Raw genomic sequence first — 17,917 nt, 5'->3', positions numbered from 1 at the left:
TTATGGGTTGAGTTTAGCTCAGGACAATGGTGCATTGAATAGAACAAGAGTTATCAGATGGTCCCCATAGCAGGGGAGGGTGTGGAGCTGTTATTCTGCAATCATATACTTATATTACAGGGAACGTTTGGATAGAGGTGTGTGTTTCCTTTAGCTGCTCAGAATCCAAACATTCCATTTATAGTTGTAAAGCCAAAAGAGCCATTCATGATGCCATCACTTCCTGTAGTTTACCTACTGTAAACCTTTCTGAAACAAATCTAGTTTTTTAAACAGTATTTAAATTATTTTGATATGGTCTTCTTTCCTTGACCTTGTCTATATGTGTGTTTTGTCTGGCAGGAGCTTGAGGATGGTCTGGATGAAGCTTTCTCAAGGTGTGTGATTTTACTGTGCCTTGTCCAGTCCCTCTGCATTACCACACACACACACAATAGCCGGTGGTTAACCTTTCTAGCGGGAACCCCTCGACAACATTCCGCTGAAAAGGCAGCACGCGAAATTCAAAAATATTTTTGAGAAATATGTAACTTTCACACATTAACAAGTCCAATACAGCAAATGAATGATAAACATCTTGTTAATCTACCCATCATGTCCGATTTCAAAAATGCTTTACACCGAAAGCACCACATATGATTATGTTCGGTCATAGCCAAGTCCAAAAAACACAGGCATTTTTCCAGCCAAAGATAGGAGTCACAAAAAGCAGAAATATAGATAAAATGAATCACTAACCTTTGATGATCTCATAGGATATCATGTTACACAATACATGTATGTTTTGTTCGATAATGTGCATATTTATATCCAAAAATCTCAGTTTACATTGGCGCCTTACGTGCAGTAATGTTTTGATTCCAAAACATCCCGTAATTTTGCAGAAATACTCATAATAAACATTGATAAAAGATACAAGTGTTATTCACAGAATTAAAGATAGACTTCTCCTTAATGCAACCGCTGTGTCAGATTTCAAAAAAACTTTACGGAAAAAGCATAATCTGAGAACGGCGCTCAGAACCCAAAACAGCCAGAGGAATATCCGCCATTTTGGAGTCAAAAAAGTTAGAAACAACACCATAAATATTCACTTACCTTGATGATCTTCATCAGAAGGCACTCCCAGGAATCACAGGTCGACAATAAATGACTGATTTGTTCCATAAAGTTCCAAAAAGTCCGTCATTTTTGTCGAAATAGCCACTTGTTGTTAGCGTGTTCAGCCCAGTAATCCATCTTCATGAGGCGCAGGCACTTCATCCAGACAAAAACTTGAAAAGTTCCATTACAGTCCTTTAGAAACATGTCAAACGATCTATGGAATCGATCTTTTAGATGTTTTTAACATAAAACATCAATAATGTTCCAACTGGAGAATTCCTATGTCTGAAGAAAAGCACTGGAACGAGCGGTAACTCTGTCGGGAGCACGCGTCATGAGACCAAGGCACTCTGCCAGACCACTGACTCAGAGGTCTCATGAGCCCCTCCATTATAGTAGAATCCTCATTCAAGTTTCTAAAGACGGTTAACATCTAGTGGAAGCCGTAGGAAGTGCAAATTTATCCATATCTCAATGTGTATTTGGTAGGCCAAGCTTTGGAAAAACTACAAACCTCAGATGTCCCACTTCCTGGTTGGATTTTTCTCAGGTTTTCGCCTGCCATATGAGTTCTGTTATACTCACAGACATCATTCAAACAGTTTTAGAAACTTCAGAGTGTTTTCTATCCATTACTAATACTAATATGCATATATTAGCATCTGCGACAGAGTAGGAGGCAGTTCACTCTGGGCATGCTATTCATCCAAAAGGGAAAATACTGCCCCCTATCCCAAAAAGGTTAAGGCTTGTCTTATAAACACTGCCATTCCCACCTGCTGGCTTGCCGCTGGGCACTCGCTTCACTTCTATCCAAGAAACTGTCGGTGTTTAGTTTACTGGCCTCAACGCCCAACTTCCTCTTCTGCTTTCTCAGCCTGCCTTTCTACTGGCCAGTCCCCCACAAGCAGTGATTTAACAATAGGTTTTTAAGTGAGGACTTTGGATAGAATGTATTCTTCAAGCTTCAATGGCAGTGGTTGCGGGATAAATACACAGAGCATTGGTTTTCGGTCATACAACTAGCAGGTTCAAGGTTAACTGGACACGTCCTTCAGTGTATTCTCTGTGCTCTTGTACAGACTGGAATTCCTCAAAGGCAGGGTTCGGTAGGTTACTTTTTAAATGTAATCCGTTAGTTACTATTGTAGTTACCAGTCCAAAATTGTAATCAGTAATGTAACTTCTGGATTACCCAAACTCAGTAATGTAATCTGATTAGTTACAGTTGGATTACTTTCCCCTTCAAATAAAATTCCACCCCAAAATTATCTTTTGGTATTTGTTTCATTGGTCCATTGTTGATATAGTCCCAAAATGTTTTGCATGTCAGCAATCAAGTTATCAAGATATATTACTTTCAAAATACAGAAATACAGCCAGTATGAAGCATTTTGCATCATATGATTTGAAAAATGCATCATACCGGCGGTATTTCTGTATTTTGAAGGTAATATATCTTAACTTGATTGCTGACATACAAAACATTTTCCCAAAATATTGTTTTGGGGTGGAATATTCCTTTTAAGAGGCATTAGAAGAACACAAACAGGATCTATCAAATGCATTTGGTGTGTCATCATAGTGGTCTCGGACGTGGTCAGACTCTCTGAGGTGGAACAAACTAAAATGTGCACCTTTTTTCAATGATTCAGTTCATTGAGATAACAGAAAGATCATGTATTTTGTCACAAACATAATTTCTAAATGTAAATGTTATCCAATCATCTAGTTTTTGATTACAATATTGTGGCTGGTAACGTAACTGATTACATTTACAGATTGTTTTGTAACCAGTTACTTCCCAACCCTGCTCAAGGGCTCATTTTAAACTAACCCAACTCCTGCAGAGCTCAAAGGAGTCCATCTTGTTTCAATGACATGTCCTGATGAGGTCTTTAGGGATGCTGAATCACAATTCCCAATATGTATTTTTTATGTTACCACTAAGTATCAGTCTAATTCCAGTCTTATCAGTGCTTTCATTTCCCCCTGGTTTATCAGTCTTTGTCTGGCGGTAGGGACAGTGTGCTTCAGAGGGGCGATAATCAAGCATTGAGACCATTCTAGTGCTGTTATCAGATAATTATTTGTCTGCACAAACAGTAATTACTCACTAGGCCGTTAATCTATGCTGCTGTGCCCATCACGTCTCCACAGGGGACTTGGTGGAGTAGTGATGGGCAGTCCGACCAGCGATTGCTTTAATTGAGGGAAATTTAGTAGGCAGAGGACCTGGGGCCTTATTTATCAACCATGTGTACATTTCTTACTAAATTCTGTCGTAAGTGGAGATCCTAGTGTTTGTGTGCGCAACAAATTATTGGGATTTATCGAACTGTTGCAATTACAACCCTGTCTGGAAAATGCCGTCCGTTAATCTTTCATAGTAGCAAAACCACCCTCATTTGCTGTACTATTTGGACATTTTGGAACTGGGACATGTCTGTTTCGAAAAGAAAATGCAATGGCAAATTTCATCACATTTCTGTAGAGGTGTGGGTAGAATATTTTTTTTATTTTGCAGTGACTTTTTCAAACTAAAAATGCATGCCGACTATAGCGAGTGCCAACCACTGGCCGCCCATTCTGCAAGATTGATTGTCTATTCAAACTATTTAAATGTAAATGCTACAGCCCACGCTTCTATGCAAAAGTCAAATTGTTGTTCAGTATTTTGTTAATCAATAGATGATAGAAATCCAATCTCCTGCCTTGGTATAGGCTCTAATATTAAATGGGCTATGACGTCGCACTCCTATCTCACAGCAATACTGTAGCCTACCCGTACTATCAAACATTTTAAATAGGTTACTGGTCTATGTACTTACAAGCTTTCTTGGCTATTGAATTATTAATGGATAAATGGTAGCCTAATATTTGTTGTCTAGCGGGAATAAACTAGTCAAGTCTGAAAATATGAGTATGATCTAGGCCTTAAGTCAAAAACATTATGCTGTGATCTCCTTACCAATGGCAAAGGTATCTGTTTTATTAGGTTATTTAACATTATGCTGTGATCTCCTTACCAATGGCAAAGGTATCTGTTTTATTAGGTTATTTAACATTATGCTGTGATCTCCTTACCAATGGCAAAGGTATCTGTTTCATTAGGTTATTTAACATTATGCTGTGATCTCCTTACCAATGGCAAAGGTATCTGTTTTATTAGGTTATTTAACATTATGCTGTGATCTCCTTACCAATGGCAAAGGTATCTGTTTTATTAGGTTATTTAACATTATGCTGTGATCTCCTTACCAATGGCAAAGGTATCTGTTTCATTAGGTTATTTAACATTATGCTGTGATCTCCTTACCAATGGCAAAGGTATCTGTTTTATTAGGTTATTTAACATTATGCTGTGATCTCCTTACCAATGGCAAAGGTATCTGTTTCATTAGGTTATTTAACATTATGCTGTGATCTCCTTACCAATGGCAAAGGTATCTGTTTTATTAGGTTATTTGCTTGCAATACAATTGATCAACCACTAGAAGTTGTGTGTATCCATGGTGAGAGCTGTTTGATACACACACTTTCCCATGTTCAAAATGGATAAATACCAACCTAGGCAGGAAAACTGGCACACCCAAGGTTTAGAGTATTTTTGTTACGCACACACCATTGATAAATGAGTCCCCCCGGTTCAAGCTTTTTATCTATCAGAGAGCGCTGATTGCAGAGCTGCACTCTTATTATTGAAGTAGTGGGTGTTGAGCTGTGGTGAAGAGTGAGAGGAAGTTCTCCATATGAGGGCTGCTGAACTGATTCACTGTCACTTGGACTGACCAAACATGACTGATGTCAGTAACTGACTAATGTCAGGACTTGCTTTCCTTGTATGCCTGTAGCTGATATATGATAAGAGTATGGATCGTTTTTAGTTACTTGAGGAGACTTGGAAGTGGCAACTGGAGATTTTCAACAAGCCTCGAAGAGCACTTTGAGTATAGATTTTCTAAAAAGACCACAACCAGCAATGACAGAAAAGACGCTTCTGTCTGTGAGACTTTAGTCATTCTCTTGACTGGGTTGTTTATAAACTCCCTGCATAATGACAGTCAGGGGTATGTTGTTGTGACTAATGCTTGCTCTTTCCTTTATTTTACCTCTGGGAAGGGGGTGAAATGAGATCAGACTTTTCCTCTGAGTTTCAGGAAATAACTCTCAGTAAAAGGCAGTTTATTGGCAGATGGGCTTTTCTCCCTCAACCTGCTGTGGGTGGTATAATGGGGTAGCATATCTCTGGAAGTCCAGGGATGCCTGTCATTTTAGACTGACTTGTTTTCCTCCTTCAGGACTTCTTCTGAAGCAAAGAACAGTTTTAGTGACAATCCTCCATCCCTGTTATTTTGTTATTTTACTAGTGAGTTATAAAATAAGAGACAGAGTTGACATTTATTGCCTTCATTCTCTGTGTGAGTGATTTAGTTTAGCTGTATGGGCACCTAAACCTTCTCTCCTTGTAAATTCCTTTAAACATCGATATGAGGGAAGTTTGTGCCCAGGAGTCGGAGCTCTCAACACTAACACTGACCTCACTAAGATCGCTGTAACTCAAGAAGGATTACAGTGCCATCTTCTGGCTGCAGGAAGTTAATGCAACTTTTAAGTTAATTGGGAATGCTCTGGTGTTCTTCATAATACAAATATAGGGGAATAGTAAAACAGCTGTCTGACTATTGACATTTCCTTTGCACCCCTCAGCCGCAGTCTGGATAGCTTTGAATCATACTCAGGTAATGATGTCATCCATTGGATGTGCAGTGTCCCACCCTCACTTCCCCCAGTCACCCCAACTCCATTCACCACCCTCACCACAACTGTGACCCCTTTGTCACTCTCCATCCTCACCGTACCCAGCCCATCTGTCTGAGCATGGATGTGGATCTGTAGCATTCTGCCATTACAAACGCCTGTAGTTGCATATGTCCCCATAGGAGCATCCCATTACCATGGCTCAGAACCCTGTCCTATTTACTTCCCTTATGTTGAGACCACGCTGAGCAAACATATGGCTCAAACCAAGACAGAGAAGTTACCCGTCTGGTGTAAATTTGGACTACAGGTTCCAACATTACACCAGCAAAGTGCACAGAGTTTGGGAAGGCTGTGCTGTGTATGAACGGCAGGGTTCTCTGCTAACATGTTGATTGTTGTCATTTATTCTCATTTTGTCCATGCCCATATGGTCTTGGATTTGTGTGTTATTCTGCTTCACATCTACAGCCATTTCGCCGTTATTGCAACATCACTGAATGAGAAATGACATGGTGAGCCAAGTGGTGTAGCTGTCGTAGCAGTGAAGTGGTGTTGAGAGTCAGGCCTGAGAGTTGTAGCTGTGTGAAGTACTTAGATAACCATACCTCACTGTTTGATCATTTAAAAAGATATGCCTCTACAGTTTAGGTCTGGATACTGTAACTCGAGACCAACACACTGTCTTTATAGTTGCTTACTCAAGTTTGACACATTTTTGTATAGTATCTTTCCTATCATGTCAATACACACATTTGTCATTTAAATGCTTTTAAATGTTGAAGCTACCACGTCTGTTAATTTCAATGTATTGAGTTTTCACATCCCATCTGATATTTGGTATCTTTTGCCTTATGAATGTGATAAGTGAAATGTCTTTCTTCCCCTCCAGACTCGCTGAGTCTCGCAATAACCCCCAGGTCCTGGACATTGGGGTAAACCCTCAGGACTTCAACACTGAAGAGTGCCTGTCCCCAGCTAACTGGGTCAAAACGGATGCAGACAACGCCGAAAAAGACTATATGTTAGGGTTCTAAGGGTGGAGCCACTGCGGAAGCAAGGCATCGAGGGGGAGAGATGGAGAAGGAAAGCGATAGGGATGTGGGTGAAAGCAGTAGAGAGGCAGTGACTGTGAGATGTCTGTGAAAGAATAGCAGGCCTAGTGGAGTTTGTACATGATTTGCCCTGAAAGTCCACTCAGTCTTGCCATCTTGAGGGATGTGACTGTTAGCGTGTCTAACTGACCAACCGGGAGGGACCTACTGGAGTCTAGAGCCTCCAGAACTAAGACCAAAGCAATACAACCATTTTGTTTTCATTTCATTTTAGTCATCTGGTGTTTGCTACATTCAATACCCCATTATTCAATTAGCCTCTGTCTCTACTGACTGGTAGGTTTTTACTGTATGTATGTGTGTATATACAGTATACATAATCTGACACAAACGGAGCTATAATTTATCACTTGTTGAGCATTTGGTGAAGGTGCATTTAAGCGTTAGAGGCAGAAAATAATGTGTATATTTAAGGTCAACACATCCATGGTCAGTGTTTGAGTCTGGGTGAATGCCACAGTTATGTTCATTTTGTTAATATAAGTGGATGGAGGAGTAACTCACTCAGAGGGGAAACTTACTGGTGATGTAGTCAAAGCCACCAGCTGGAGGGAACTTTGGCCATGATGCCAAATATAAGAATAAAGAGTGAGGATGACCATCACCTCTGAGCTCAATGGCTCTAATAATTGGGCAAACGGGCTTTAACAAAATGTACTTGCCACAGGAGGCTGCTGAGGGGAGGATGGCGCATAATGGCTGGAATGGAGTGAATGGAACGGTATCGAACACATGGAAACCAGGTGTTTGACGTGTTTTCAATTCCATTTATTCCCTTCTAGCCATTACTACGAGCCTGTCCTCCCCAATTAAGGTTTCACCGGCCTTCTGTGTTACTTGCATACATACATAATATGTGGGTTGTGTGTGTGTGTGTATAAAGAATCTTATTTTTATTCTATTGCAAAATCTATTTTTGCACTCTCCACTCATCCCTCTACAAAGCACATACTTTCATGTCATTGATTGTTATTATAATAACCATCTAGCTCTTACATGTACCACTGTAATATTGTCTAATCTGGTTTGTGCTCATTTTGATAGTTTACTTGACAGTTTGGAGATTTCATTTTGAAGATATCATATGAGGGTTTGAGTTAAGTTCAAGTCTCTGTGTTAATATCGCTGACATTTTTGATACAGTTTGAAATACATTTTTATAATTTCTGGTATTATGTTACCTCTGAATTCAATAAAATGTATGCATCAGTGTGAGGCTATTCTATTTTATTTATATACATTTTAAGTGGGAAGTTTTCATACACTTGGGTTGGAGTCATTAAAACTCGTTTTTCAACCACTCCACAAATTAAAAGGAAATGTACTATAGTTTTGGCAAGTCGGTTAGGACTTGTTTTGGCAAGTCCAAAGAACACCATACCTACTGTAAAGCATGGGGGTGGAAACATCATGCTTTTGGGCTGTTTTTCTGCAAAGGGACCAGGACGACTCATCCGTGTAAAGGAAAGAATGAATGGGGCCATGTATCGTGAGATTTTGAGTGAAAACCTCTTTCCATCAGCAAGGGCATTGAAGATGAAACGTGGTTGGGTCTTTCATCATGACACTGATCCCAAACACACCGCCCGGGCAACGAAGGAGTGGCTTCGTAAGAAGCATTTCAAGGTCCTGGAGTGGCCTAGCCAGTCTCCAGATCTCAACCTCATAGAAAATCTTTGGAGGGAGTTGAACGTCCGTGTTGCCCAGCAACAGCCCCAAAACATCACTGCTCTAGAGGAGATCTGCATGGAGGAATGGGCCAAAATACCAGCAACAGTGTGTGAAAACCTTGTGAAGACTTACAGAAAACGTTTGACCTCTGTCATTGCCAACAAAGGGTATATAACAAAGTATTGAGAAACTTTTGTTATTGACCAAATACTTATTTCCCACCATAATTTGCAAATAAATTCATTAAAAATCCTACAATGTGATTTTCTGGATTTTTCTTCCTCATTTTGTCTGTCATGGTTGAAGTGTACCTATGATGAAAATTACAGGCCTCTCATCTTTTTAAGCGGGAGAACTTGCACAATTGGTGGCTGACTAAATACTTTTTTGCCCCACTTTATTTATTTATATATATATATATATATATATATATATATATATATACACACACAGTATATCACAAAAGTGAGTACACCCCTCACATTTTTGTAAATATTTAAGTATATCTTTTCATGTGACAACACTGAAGAAATGACACTTTGCTACAATGTAAAGTAGTGAGTGTACAGCTTGTATAACAGTGTAAATTTGCTGTCCCCTCTAAATAACTCAACACACAGCCATTAATGTCTAAACTGCTGGCAACAAAAGTGAGTACACCCCTAAGTAAAAATGTCCAAATTGGGCCCAAAGTGTCAATATTTTGTGTGGCCACCATTTTCCAGCACTGCCTTAACCCTCTTGGGCATGGAGTTCACCAGAGCTTCACAGGTTGCCACTGGAGTCCTCTTCCACTCTTCCATGACGACATCACGGAGCTGGTGGCTGTTAGAGACCTTGCACTCCTCCACCTTCCATTTGAGGATGCCCCACATATGCTCAATAGGGTTTAGGTCTGGAGACATGCTTGGCCAGTCCATCACCTTTACCCTCAGCTTCTTTAGCAAGGCAGTGGTCATCTTAGAGGTGTGTTTGGGGTCGTTATCATGTTGGAATACTGCCCTGGGGCCCAGTCTCCGAAGGGAGGGGATCATGCTCTGCTTCAGTATGTCGCAGTACATGTTGGCATTCATGGTTCCCTTAATGAATTGTAGCTCCCCAGTGCCGGCAGCACTCATGCAGCCCCAGACCATGACACTCCCACCACCATGCTTGACTGTAGGCAAGACACACTTGTCTTTGTACTCCTCACCTGGTTGCCGCCACACACGCTTGACACCATCTGAACCAAATAAGTTTATCTTGGTCTCATCAGACCACAGGACATGGTTCCAGTAATCCATGTCCTTAGTCTGCTTGTCTTCAGCAAACTGTTTGCGGGCTTTCTTGTGCATCATCTTAAGAAGAGGCTTCCTTCTGGGACGACAGCCATGCAGACCAATTTGATGCAGTGTACGGCGTATGGTCTGAGCACTGACAGGCTGACCCCCCACCCCTTCAACCTCTGCAGCAATGCTGGTAGAACTCATGTCTATTTCCCAAAGACAACCTCTGGATATGACGCTGAACACGTGCACTCAACTTCTTTGGTTAAGTTTTCCTTGAATTTGAAATTAATCACTGACATTGTCACCAGCAATGGACCCTGTTCTGAGTGGAACCTGTCCAGTTAAACTGCTGTATGGTCTTGGCCACCGTGCTGCAGCTCAGTTTCAGGGTCTTGGCAATCTTCTTATAGCCCAGGCCATCTTTATGTAGAGCAACAATTCTTTTTTTCAGATCCTCAGAGAGTTCTTTGCCATGAGGTGCCATGTTGAACTTCCAGTGACCAGTCAGTATGAGGGAGTGTGAGAGCGATGACACCAAATTTAACACACCTGCTCCCCATTCACACCTGAGACCTTGTAACACTAACGAGTCACATGGCACCGGGGTGGGAAAATGGCTAAATGGGCCCAATTTGGACATATTCGAATAGGGGTGTACTCACTTTTGTTGCTAGCGGTTTAGACATTAATGGCTGTGTGTTGAGTTATTTTGAGGGGACAGCAAATTTACACTGTTACACAAGCTGTACACGCACTACTTTACATTGTAGCAAAGTGTCATTTCTTCAGTGTTGTCACATGAAAAGATATACTCAAATGGGTGTACTCACTTTTGATATACTGTGTGTATATATATATATATATATATATACACACACGGTACCAGTCAAAAGTTTGGACACCTACTCATTCCACTTTTTCTTTATTTGTACTATTTTCTACATTAGTAGAATAGTAATAGTGAAGACATCAAAACAAAAAATAACACATGGAATAATGTAGTAACCAAAAAAGTGTTTAAAAAATCTAATAATTTTATATTTGAGATTCTTCAAAGTATCCACTCTTTGCCTTGATGACAGCTTTGCACACTCTTGGCATTCTCTCAACCAGCTTCATGAGGTAGTCACCTGGAATGCATTTAAATTAACAGGTGTGCCTTGTTAAAAGTTAATTTGTGGAATTTCTTTCATGAAGGTCAGTCAATGCAGAAAATGTAAAGGTTCACTCGCAAAAACCATCAAGAGCTATGATAACTGGCTCTCATGAGGACCGCCACAGGAAAGGAATATCCAGAGTTACCTCTGCCTCAGAGGATAAGTTCATTAGAGTTACCAGCTTCAGATTACACCCCAAATAAATGTAACAGACACATCTCAACATCAACTGTTTAGAGGAGACTGCGTGAATCAGGCCTTCATGGTTGAATTGCTGCAAAGAAACCACTAAAGGACACCAATCATAAAAAGAGACTTGCTTGGGCCAAGAAACACGGGCAATGGACGTTAGACCACTGGAGATTTTTGTTTCCAACCGCCTCGTCTATATGAGACGCAGAGTAGGTGAACGGATAATCTCCGCATGTGTTGTTCCCACTGTGAAGCATGGAGGAGAAGGTGTGGGGGTCCATTGCTGGTGACAATGTCAGTGATTAATTTCAAATTCAAGGAAAACTTAACCAACATGGCTACCACAGCATTCTGCAGCGATAAGCCATCCCATCTGGTTTGCGCTTAGTGGGACTATCATTTGTTTTTCAACAGGACAATGACCCAACACACCTCCAGGCTGTGTACGGGCAATTTGACCAAGAAGGAGAGTGATGGTGTGCTACATCAAAATACCTGGCCTCCACAATCACCCGACCTCAACCCAATTGAGATGGTTTGGGATGAGTTGGACCGCAGAGTGAAGGAAAAGCAGCCAACAAGTGCTCAGCATATGTGGGTACTCCTTCAACACTGTTGGAAAAGCATTCCAGGTGAAGCTGGTTGAGAGAATGCCATGAGTGTTGAAACCGGTCATCAAGTGGATACATTGAAGAATCTCAAATGTAAAATATATTTTTGGTTACTACATGATTCCAAATGTGTTATTTCATAGTTTTGATGTCTTTACTACTATTTTACAATGTAGAAAATAGTACAAATAAAGAAAAACCCTTGAAGGAGTAGGTGTGTCCAAACTTTTGACTGGTCCTGTATATAATACACACTGCTCTGCTCCGTCATCAAATAATAGCTATCTCTGTGGTTATTTTCAGGTAATTAATGCCATTGATATTAAACATTAATATAAATGCATGTTATATGAGGATAATAATGTTAGGTCTTGTTTGTTTAGGTCACTGTAGGCAGAGATGGGCAGTATTTCTGTTACATGTATTTAAAATGCGTATTTCAATTACTTTTGAGGATTTACATTAGTCATTTGTATTTCAAAGGCCTGGAAAAATCACAATTTAATTTGTACCAAGATACTTCAGAGAATGGTATTTTTATTTTCAAAATACTTTTTTTTATAGTGGTTCACAATTTTGTGGCCCTCTATCAACCCAATGTTGCTCCACTGTAGTGTGAGGCCTTGAGAGGTGTTGGTAGTTGAAGCACATTGAATGCACTTCAAGACTGAGGATAATGCAGTGAATTTGCTCCAAAAGGTGGAATTGAAGTCAACTTTGAAAGTGAACACACTATGTTATTGCCACACAATCATTATACTTACTCTCATTCGGGAAGCGAGTCCCCTGCCTCAACTTCAAACCCTTTTGTGCCTCCACATGCACCTCTGATTATGTCACTCTCATGGAAACTAATTTCTGACACCAACACATTGAATTTTTGAGTAATATGTATTCACTAAATAGGGGCCACAAAGCTCTGAAGACTTACACTATGATCTGTGACAATTATCTGGGATATTGGTCATAGATGGTACCTATTAGTATTGTTCATGGCATTGTTGGTCATAGGGGCACATTGTTTGGCACCAGTATTTTATATTTGATTGGTCATTATGATATTTAGGATTTTGTAGCAAGATATATTTGAATGTATCTTTGCCTATTTCTGATTGTAGATCTTCGGAGATCTGGCTAAATCCATAATGTGAAGACGTCATATGAACTCACTGACCTCTAGTTTCATGTGTGCAAATGGAAAATGAAGGTGCCAAGCTTTTGCCGTGCCATTGGTGGTTTATCCTAAATAGAAATGGTTTATGAACATAAGCTAAATTTGACACTTCACTCACACAGTCCAACAAGTTGTACAAACCCATACAGGTCAGTGATTCTTTGTAATGGTAAATACTATAAATATGATAAGGGGGAGGGAAGCAAGTAAGTGCAAATGTGTTAGCTAGCTAGCTAGCTAGTAACATCAGATGAGCCGCTTTATGCTAGCCCACAAACGTTAGCATTTCTCTCATTTTCCCATCAACTTTGTAAAAAACTAAAACCCTGTTAGTTAAGACCTCTTAGATGTAAGGGGACCTGTGCGGTTCTGGTACCGGTTCCGACCGACATTTTCATTTATAAATTGATCTGTGGATACCGTAGATCGAAATGGCTTGCATTGGGCAATAGCCCTGGTTCCCACGGACACAATAGTATATTTTTTCTGATGTGAAATCTGAAACCACTTGAAGCTGGGATGTTCCTCCTACCATTTCATTCGCTCTTCTGACTGTCCATCAACTCCTGGCTGAACCCAACATCACAGCCACTGACAAAGCAGATGCCTGCCATCCTTACATAATAGCGCAGCTAAATTGACTTAATCATGGTTCAGAGATCGATTCATAGCCATTAATCTAAAATAATTAATAGATTTTAGACAGAAAACACTTTGTTTGTCAAATATGGACAATATTAATATGAGATGAACGGTGAGTTCCTAACGAGTTCAGGAAGCCAAGCTAGAGCTCTGTGACATACACATCTAAGAGGGCAGACAATTTGATCAAGAGAGACCTTTAGAAAATATGCAAATGTTCTCTAACATTATATATATATTTATTTCTATTTTTTACCTTTATTTAACCAGGCAAGGTAGTTAAGAACACATTCTTATTTTCAATGACGGCCTGGGAACAGTGGGTTAACTGCCTGTTCAGGGGCAGAATGACATTCGGGAAGCGAGTCCCCTGCCTCAACTTCAAACCCTTTTGTGCCTCCACACCTTTGTACCTTGTCAGCTCGGGGGTTTGAACTCGCAACCTTCCGGTTACTAGTCCAACGCTCTAACCACTAGGCTACCCTGCCGCCCTGGTGGTCCTGGATGGCAGAAAGCTTGGCCCCGGTGATGTGCTGGTCCGTACGCACTACCCTCTGTAGTGCCTTGTGGTCGAGCAGTTGCCATACCAGGCAGTGATGCAACCCATCAGGATGCTCTCGATGGTGCAGCTGTAAAACCGTTTGAGGATCTGAAGACCTGTGCCCAATCTTTTCAGTGTCCTGAGGGGGAATAGGTTTTGTCGTGCCCTCTTCACGACTGTCTTGGTGTGCTTGGACCATGTTAGTTTGTTGGGGATGTGGACCCCAAGGAACTTGAAGATCTCAACCTGCTCCACTACAGCCCCGTCGATGAGAATGGGGGCGTGCTCGGTCCTCCTTTTCCCGTAGTCCACAACCATCACATTTGTCTTGATCACGTTGAGGGAGAGGTTTTGTCCTTGCACCACAAGGTCAGGTCTCTGACCTACTCCCTATGGGCTGTCTCATCATTGTCAGTGATCAGGCCTACCACTGTTGTGTCATCAGCAAACTTAATGATGGTGTCGTGCCTGGCCGAGGTCCTGGAACCACCAAGCTCTAGGAAGAGTCTTGGTGGTTCCAAACTAATTCCATTTAAGAATGATAAAAGTCACTGTGTTCTTGGAAACCTTCAATGCTGACATTTTTTGGTACCCTTACGTAGATCTGTGCATTCGACACAATCCTGTCTCGGAGCTCTACAGACAATTCCTTCGACCTCATGGCTTGTTTTTTTTCTCTGACATGCACTGTAAGCTGTGCATGTAGACAGGTGTGTGCCTTTCCAAATCATGTCCAATCAATTGAGGAAACAGGATGCGCTGAGCTCAATTTCAAGTCTCATGGCAAAGGGTCTGAATACTTATGTTTTTTTTAATGAATTTGCAAAGAATTCGAAAAACCTGTTTTCAATTTGTCATCTTGGGGTTTTGTGTGTAGATTGATGAGGAAAAAATGTATTTAATCCATTTTAGAATAAGGCTTTAAAGTAATAAAATGTGGAAAAAGGGAAGGGGTCGGTCTGAATACTTCCCGAATGCATTGTATATACAGCCTGAGACATTTGTGTGCGAACCCGTGTAAATGTTCCTTACAAGTCAGAGTGTTGAATAAAATTACATGCAAACTCTACCGGTTGCTGTACTGTTTGTCCTGCTCTAAATTTGAGACAAAAATATCCACAGGAAAGTATTGTTTACCCAACTTTTTAAATAGCTGGTAGGTATATGGCTTGGTCCGGCACAGAGTAAAGCTAGTTTCATGTTAGATTTTCTTATTTCAATATTTAGAAAAATAACATTAAAATGTGGATTGTTCTCCATCCTCCCGTGATTCTGGATCATTTTCATTGTCATGGCATGCTTGGTTTCATAGGCTTAGTAGGGAGAAACCATGAATAAAGTAGATGATAATTGTACTTTTGGCCACTTTAGACCACTCTGTGTATTCCAGAATGATAACTTGCAAAAGTGGTAGGGTTAGTCCTAGCAGCACTAACCAGTCACGCAATTCAGACATTCTGCAACTTGAAAATAGAGATTGTGAACAACAATGCCCGTAGAAGTCACAAGAGGCAATTGGATGGCTCCTGAATTGATGACAGGAACAAGACTCCTTACAAAAAGCCCGGTAGTCCAAAGACAGTCTCCCCAGACCTGGCTTGTGTGGTAGATTCATACAACCCCCTTCCAGATAAAGTCACTGTCTCCCCTGCTACTGACACCCAAGAAGTTCCATCTAGTGTGGAAAATACAGTGAAAGATAAAGTTAAAGGTACACCAGAATCTGTATGTGTGTCAAACTTTGATCATGTCCAGAGTGGGCAAGAAGGAGAAGCAGGCACTAGACAGGGTGGTGTTGCGGCTCCAAGCAGCCCAGCATCTAATGACACTGAGGCCTGTTTTTGACTTTGACGTGGATGACATGTGCCTGAGCCCCATTGACAGCGACAGGGGGATTTAATGAGGGCATTGAAGCCTTTGTCGAAAGCTGTAACAGCTTTTACGACAAGGACAGTGTCCTTAACCCCAGTGACGGAGACAACCAGCAAACTAAGCCTCTCTTGGCTCAGTCCAACACAGGGTAGGGAAATGATGAGGTGGGAGAGGGGGAGGATGGAAAAGGAGACAAGATGGTGGGAGAAGGAGAAAGAAAAAGAGGGAAAGGAAAAGATAAACCAACAGAAGGAAGAGGAGAGAGTAAGCGATGAGGGTTATTTCTCCAGGTCCTACCTATAAGCACTAAGGGCAGGGAAGGATATGTGACGCCCCTGCAGCCCCACATCTCGTACAGCCCTTTGGTCAAGGGAAGGATTGCAGAAGCCGCAGGTGGCTGCGTCAGAGGAGGGGGATCCACCATATCCCCCAGGTTTCCCTGAGCCTAATGAGTGCCAGGCTGTGGTTTGCCAGCCGATCGACTCATTCACTCTGGAGGTTGTTTCTTATGGGTTATATGGGGCACCTCTAGTCCCAGTGGAGGGTGCAGATGAGGGCTTGGAGGTGGAGGAGGAAGGGGAGCTTCATTCATTCCATAGCCTCTCCAAGTCCAGGTAAGAGGTCCTTAAGTTGACCAGAGATGTGACAAATGGACAATTATGCTTAACGTTAAACAGCCATTTTTCAATTGGTTTTCCGTTAAAACGATAGAAAATCATAAAATTCCACTTCAATTCACAATGCAGAACAATGGTCCTATTACGTATATATGACCGCTAGGGCCGGGCAATAAAGTTCTACCGCAGTCATATACCGCAGTCACATACGCAGTCTCTGAATGCCGCTTCTGAAGCAGGACTAACATCCATTACTAGGCTACCAGAACTGTCAATCAAACAGGACGCAGACCATTCTCTCTTAAAAGAAAGTTCTTGAAAGTTTGTTAGTAGAAAGAAAATACATCTTCTGCTAGGAATTGACTCCTAAGATGCAGTATTTTGGAACGGAGGAGACTGATTCGTTGCCATACTTCCAAGAACACTTGCGTCTTTCATAGAGAGCTAGCGAGGGACTGAGAGAAGAGGAGGGGCACAGTATAGGCAGTTGGCAACCAGGCCGAATCGTGCACTAGGCCTAACTATCCGCAATGGAATGCTGTATAGTTTTTCCTTTAGGGATTTTTCTTAATGTTAAGGATTCCAATTTGGTTTAAATGTTCACACCCCTAAAGCTGACATATTGTAATATGCAAATATATTGTTTCTCTTAATGTAGCTGTGAGATATAACTAACAGTATTTCATCATTTACAAACAAGTTTCCTGTATTTTGTGTCCATATGCATATTTCTTTATTTGTTTTGCCTGTATCAACTGTTAAGATTTGGCTGTGAGGAGGAGGGTACATTTTAAAGAGTCCTTGTGAAGTTCTCTATTTCCTCTAGAGGGAGCCATTTGATCATTTCATACCTGACAAGTGTTATTTCCAGAGACTAGTTTATTTTTCTGAAATTCTACTCTGAATGTAGACAGCCAGTCTGGTTATTTAACCCATTCAACCACTTCACAAATGCATCATTATTTAATCAATGCTTTCACATAACTAGAAGGGTGAAATCATCAATATAGCATAACTTATTCAACTCTGTCAGGTCATATCTGAGGTCTTATAAGGAAGCAGGATATACTCTATTTCTTGATTGTTGCCTTGCCTCTCATTCTCCTCTTGAAGTCTGTATTTATCCCCCCCCCCCTGTCCACACACACACAATCCTTGTAGCGTTTATCCGTTTACCAAGTCCTTATCTCTT

General features: G+C 41.0%; 1 protein-coding gene across 7 annotated transcripts in view; it reads left to right on the top strand.

Annotated features, from left to right (window-relative positions):
- LOC109894572 (low density lipoprotein receptor adapter protein 1-B-like) overlaps positions 1-8,192 on the top strand; it is a 56,946-nt gene extending 48,754 nt beyond the window's left edge. For 4 of the 7 annotated variants that reach the window (XR_004210645.1, XM_020488158.2, XM_020488161.2 and 1 more), the window contains 2 exons: positions 343-377; positions 6,758-8,192. Coding sequence is in view for 5 of the 7 variants with exons in the window: in XM_020488158.2 (XP_020343747.1) it covers positions 343-377; positions 6,758-6,902 (180 nt within the window). In the remaining 2 variants the exon portion in view is untranslated. Of the gene's footprint in view, positions 1-342; positions 378-5,814; positions 5,847-6,757 lie in introns of all 7 variants that reach the window. The other 3 variants (XR_004210646.1, XM_031829035.1, XM_020488160.2) reach the window with 1 other exon arrangement.
- The last annotated feature ends 9,725 nt before the right edge of the window (positions 8,193-17,917 follow it).

The sequence above is a fragment of the Oncorhynchus kisutch genome, linkage group LG7, assembly GCF_002021735.2.
Source record: "Oncorhynchus kisutch isolate 150728-3 linkage group LG7, Okis_V2, whole genome shotgun sequence".
NCBI lineage: Eukaryota > Metazoa > Chordata > Actinopteri > Salmoniformes > Salmonidae > Oncorhynchus > Oncorhynchus kisutch.
This window is presented reverse-complemented; position numbering and strand designations above follow the sequence as displayed.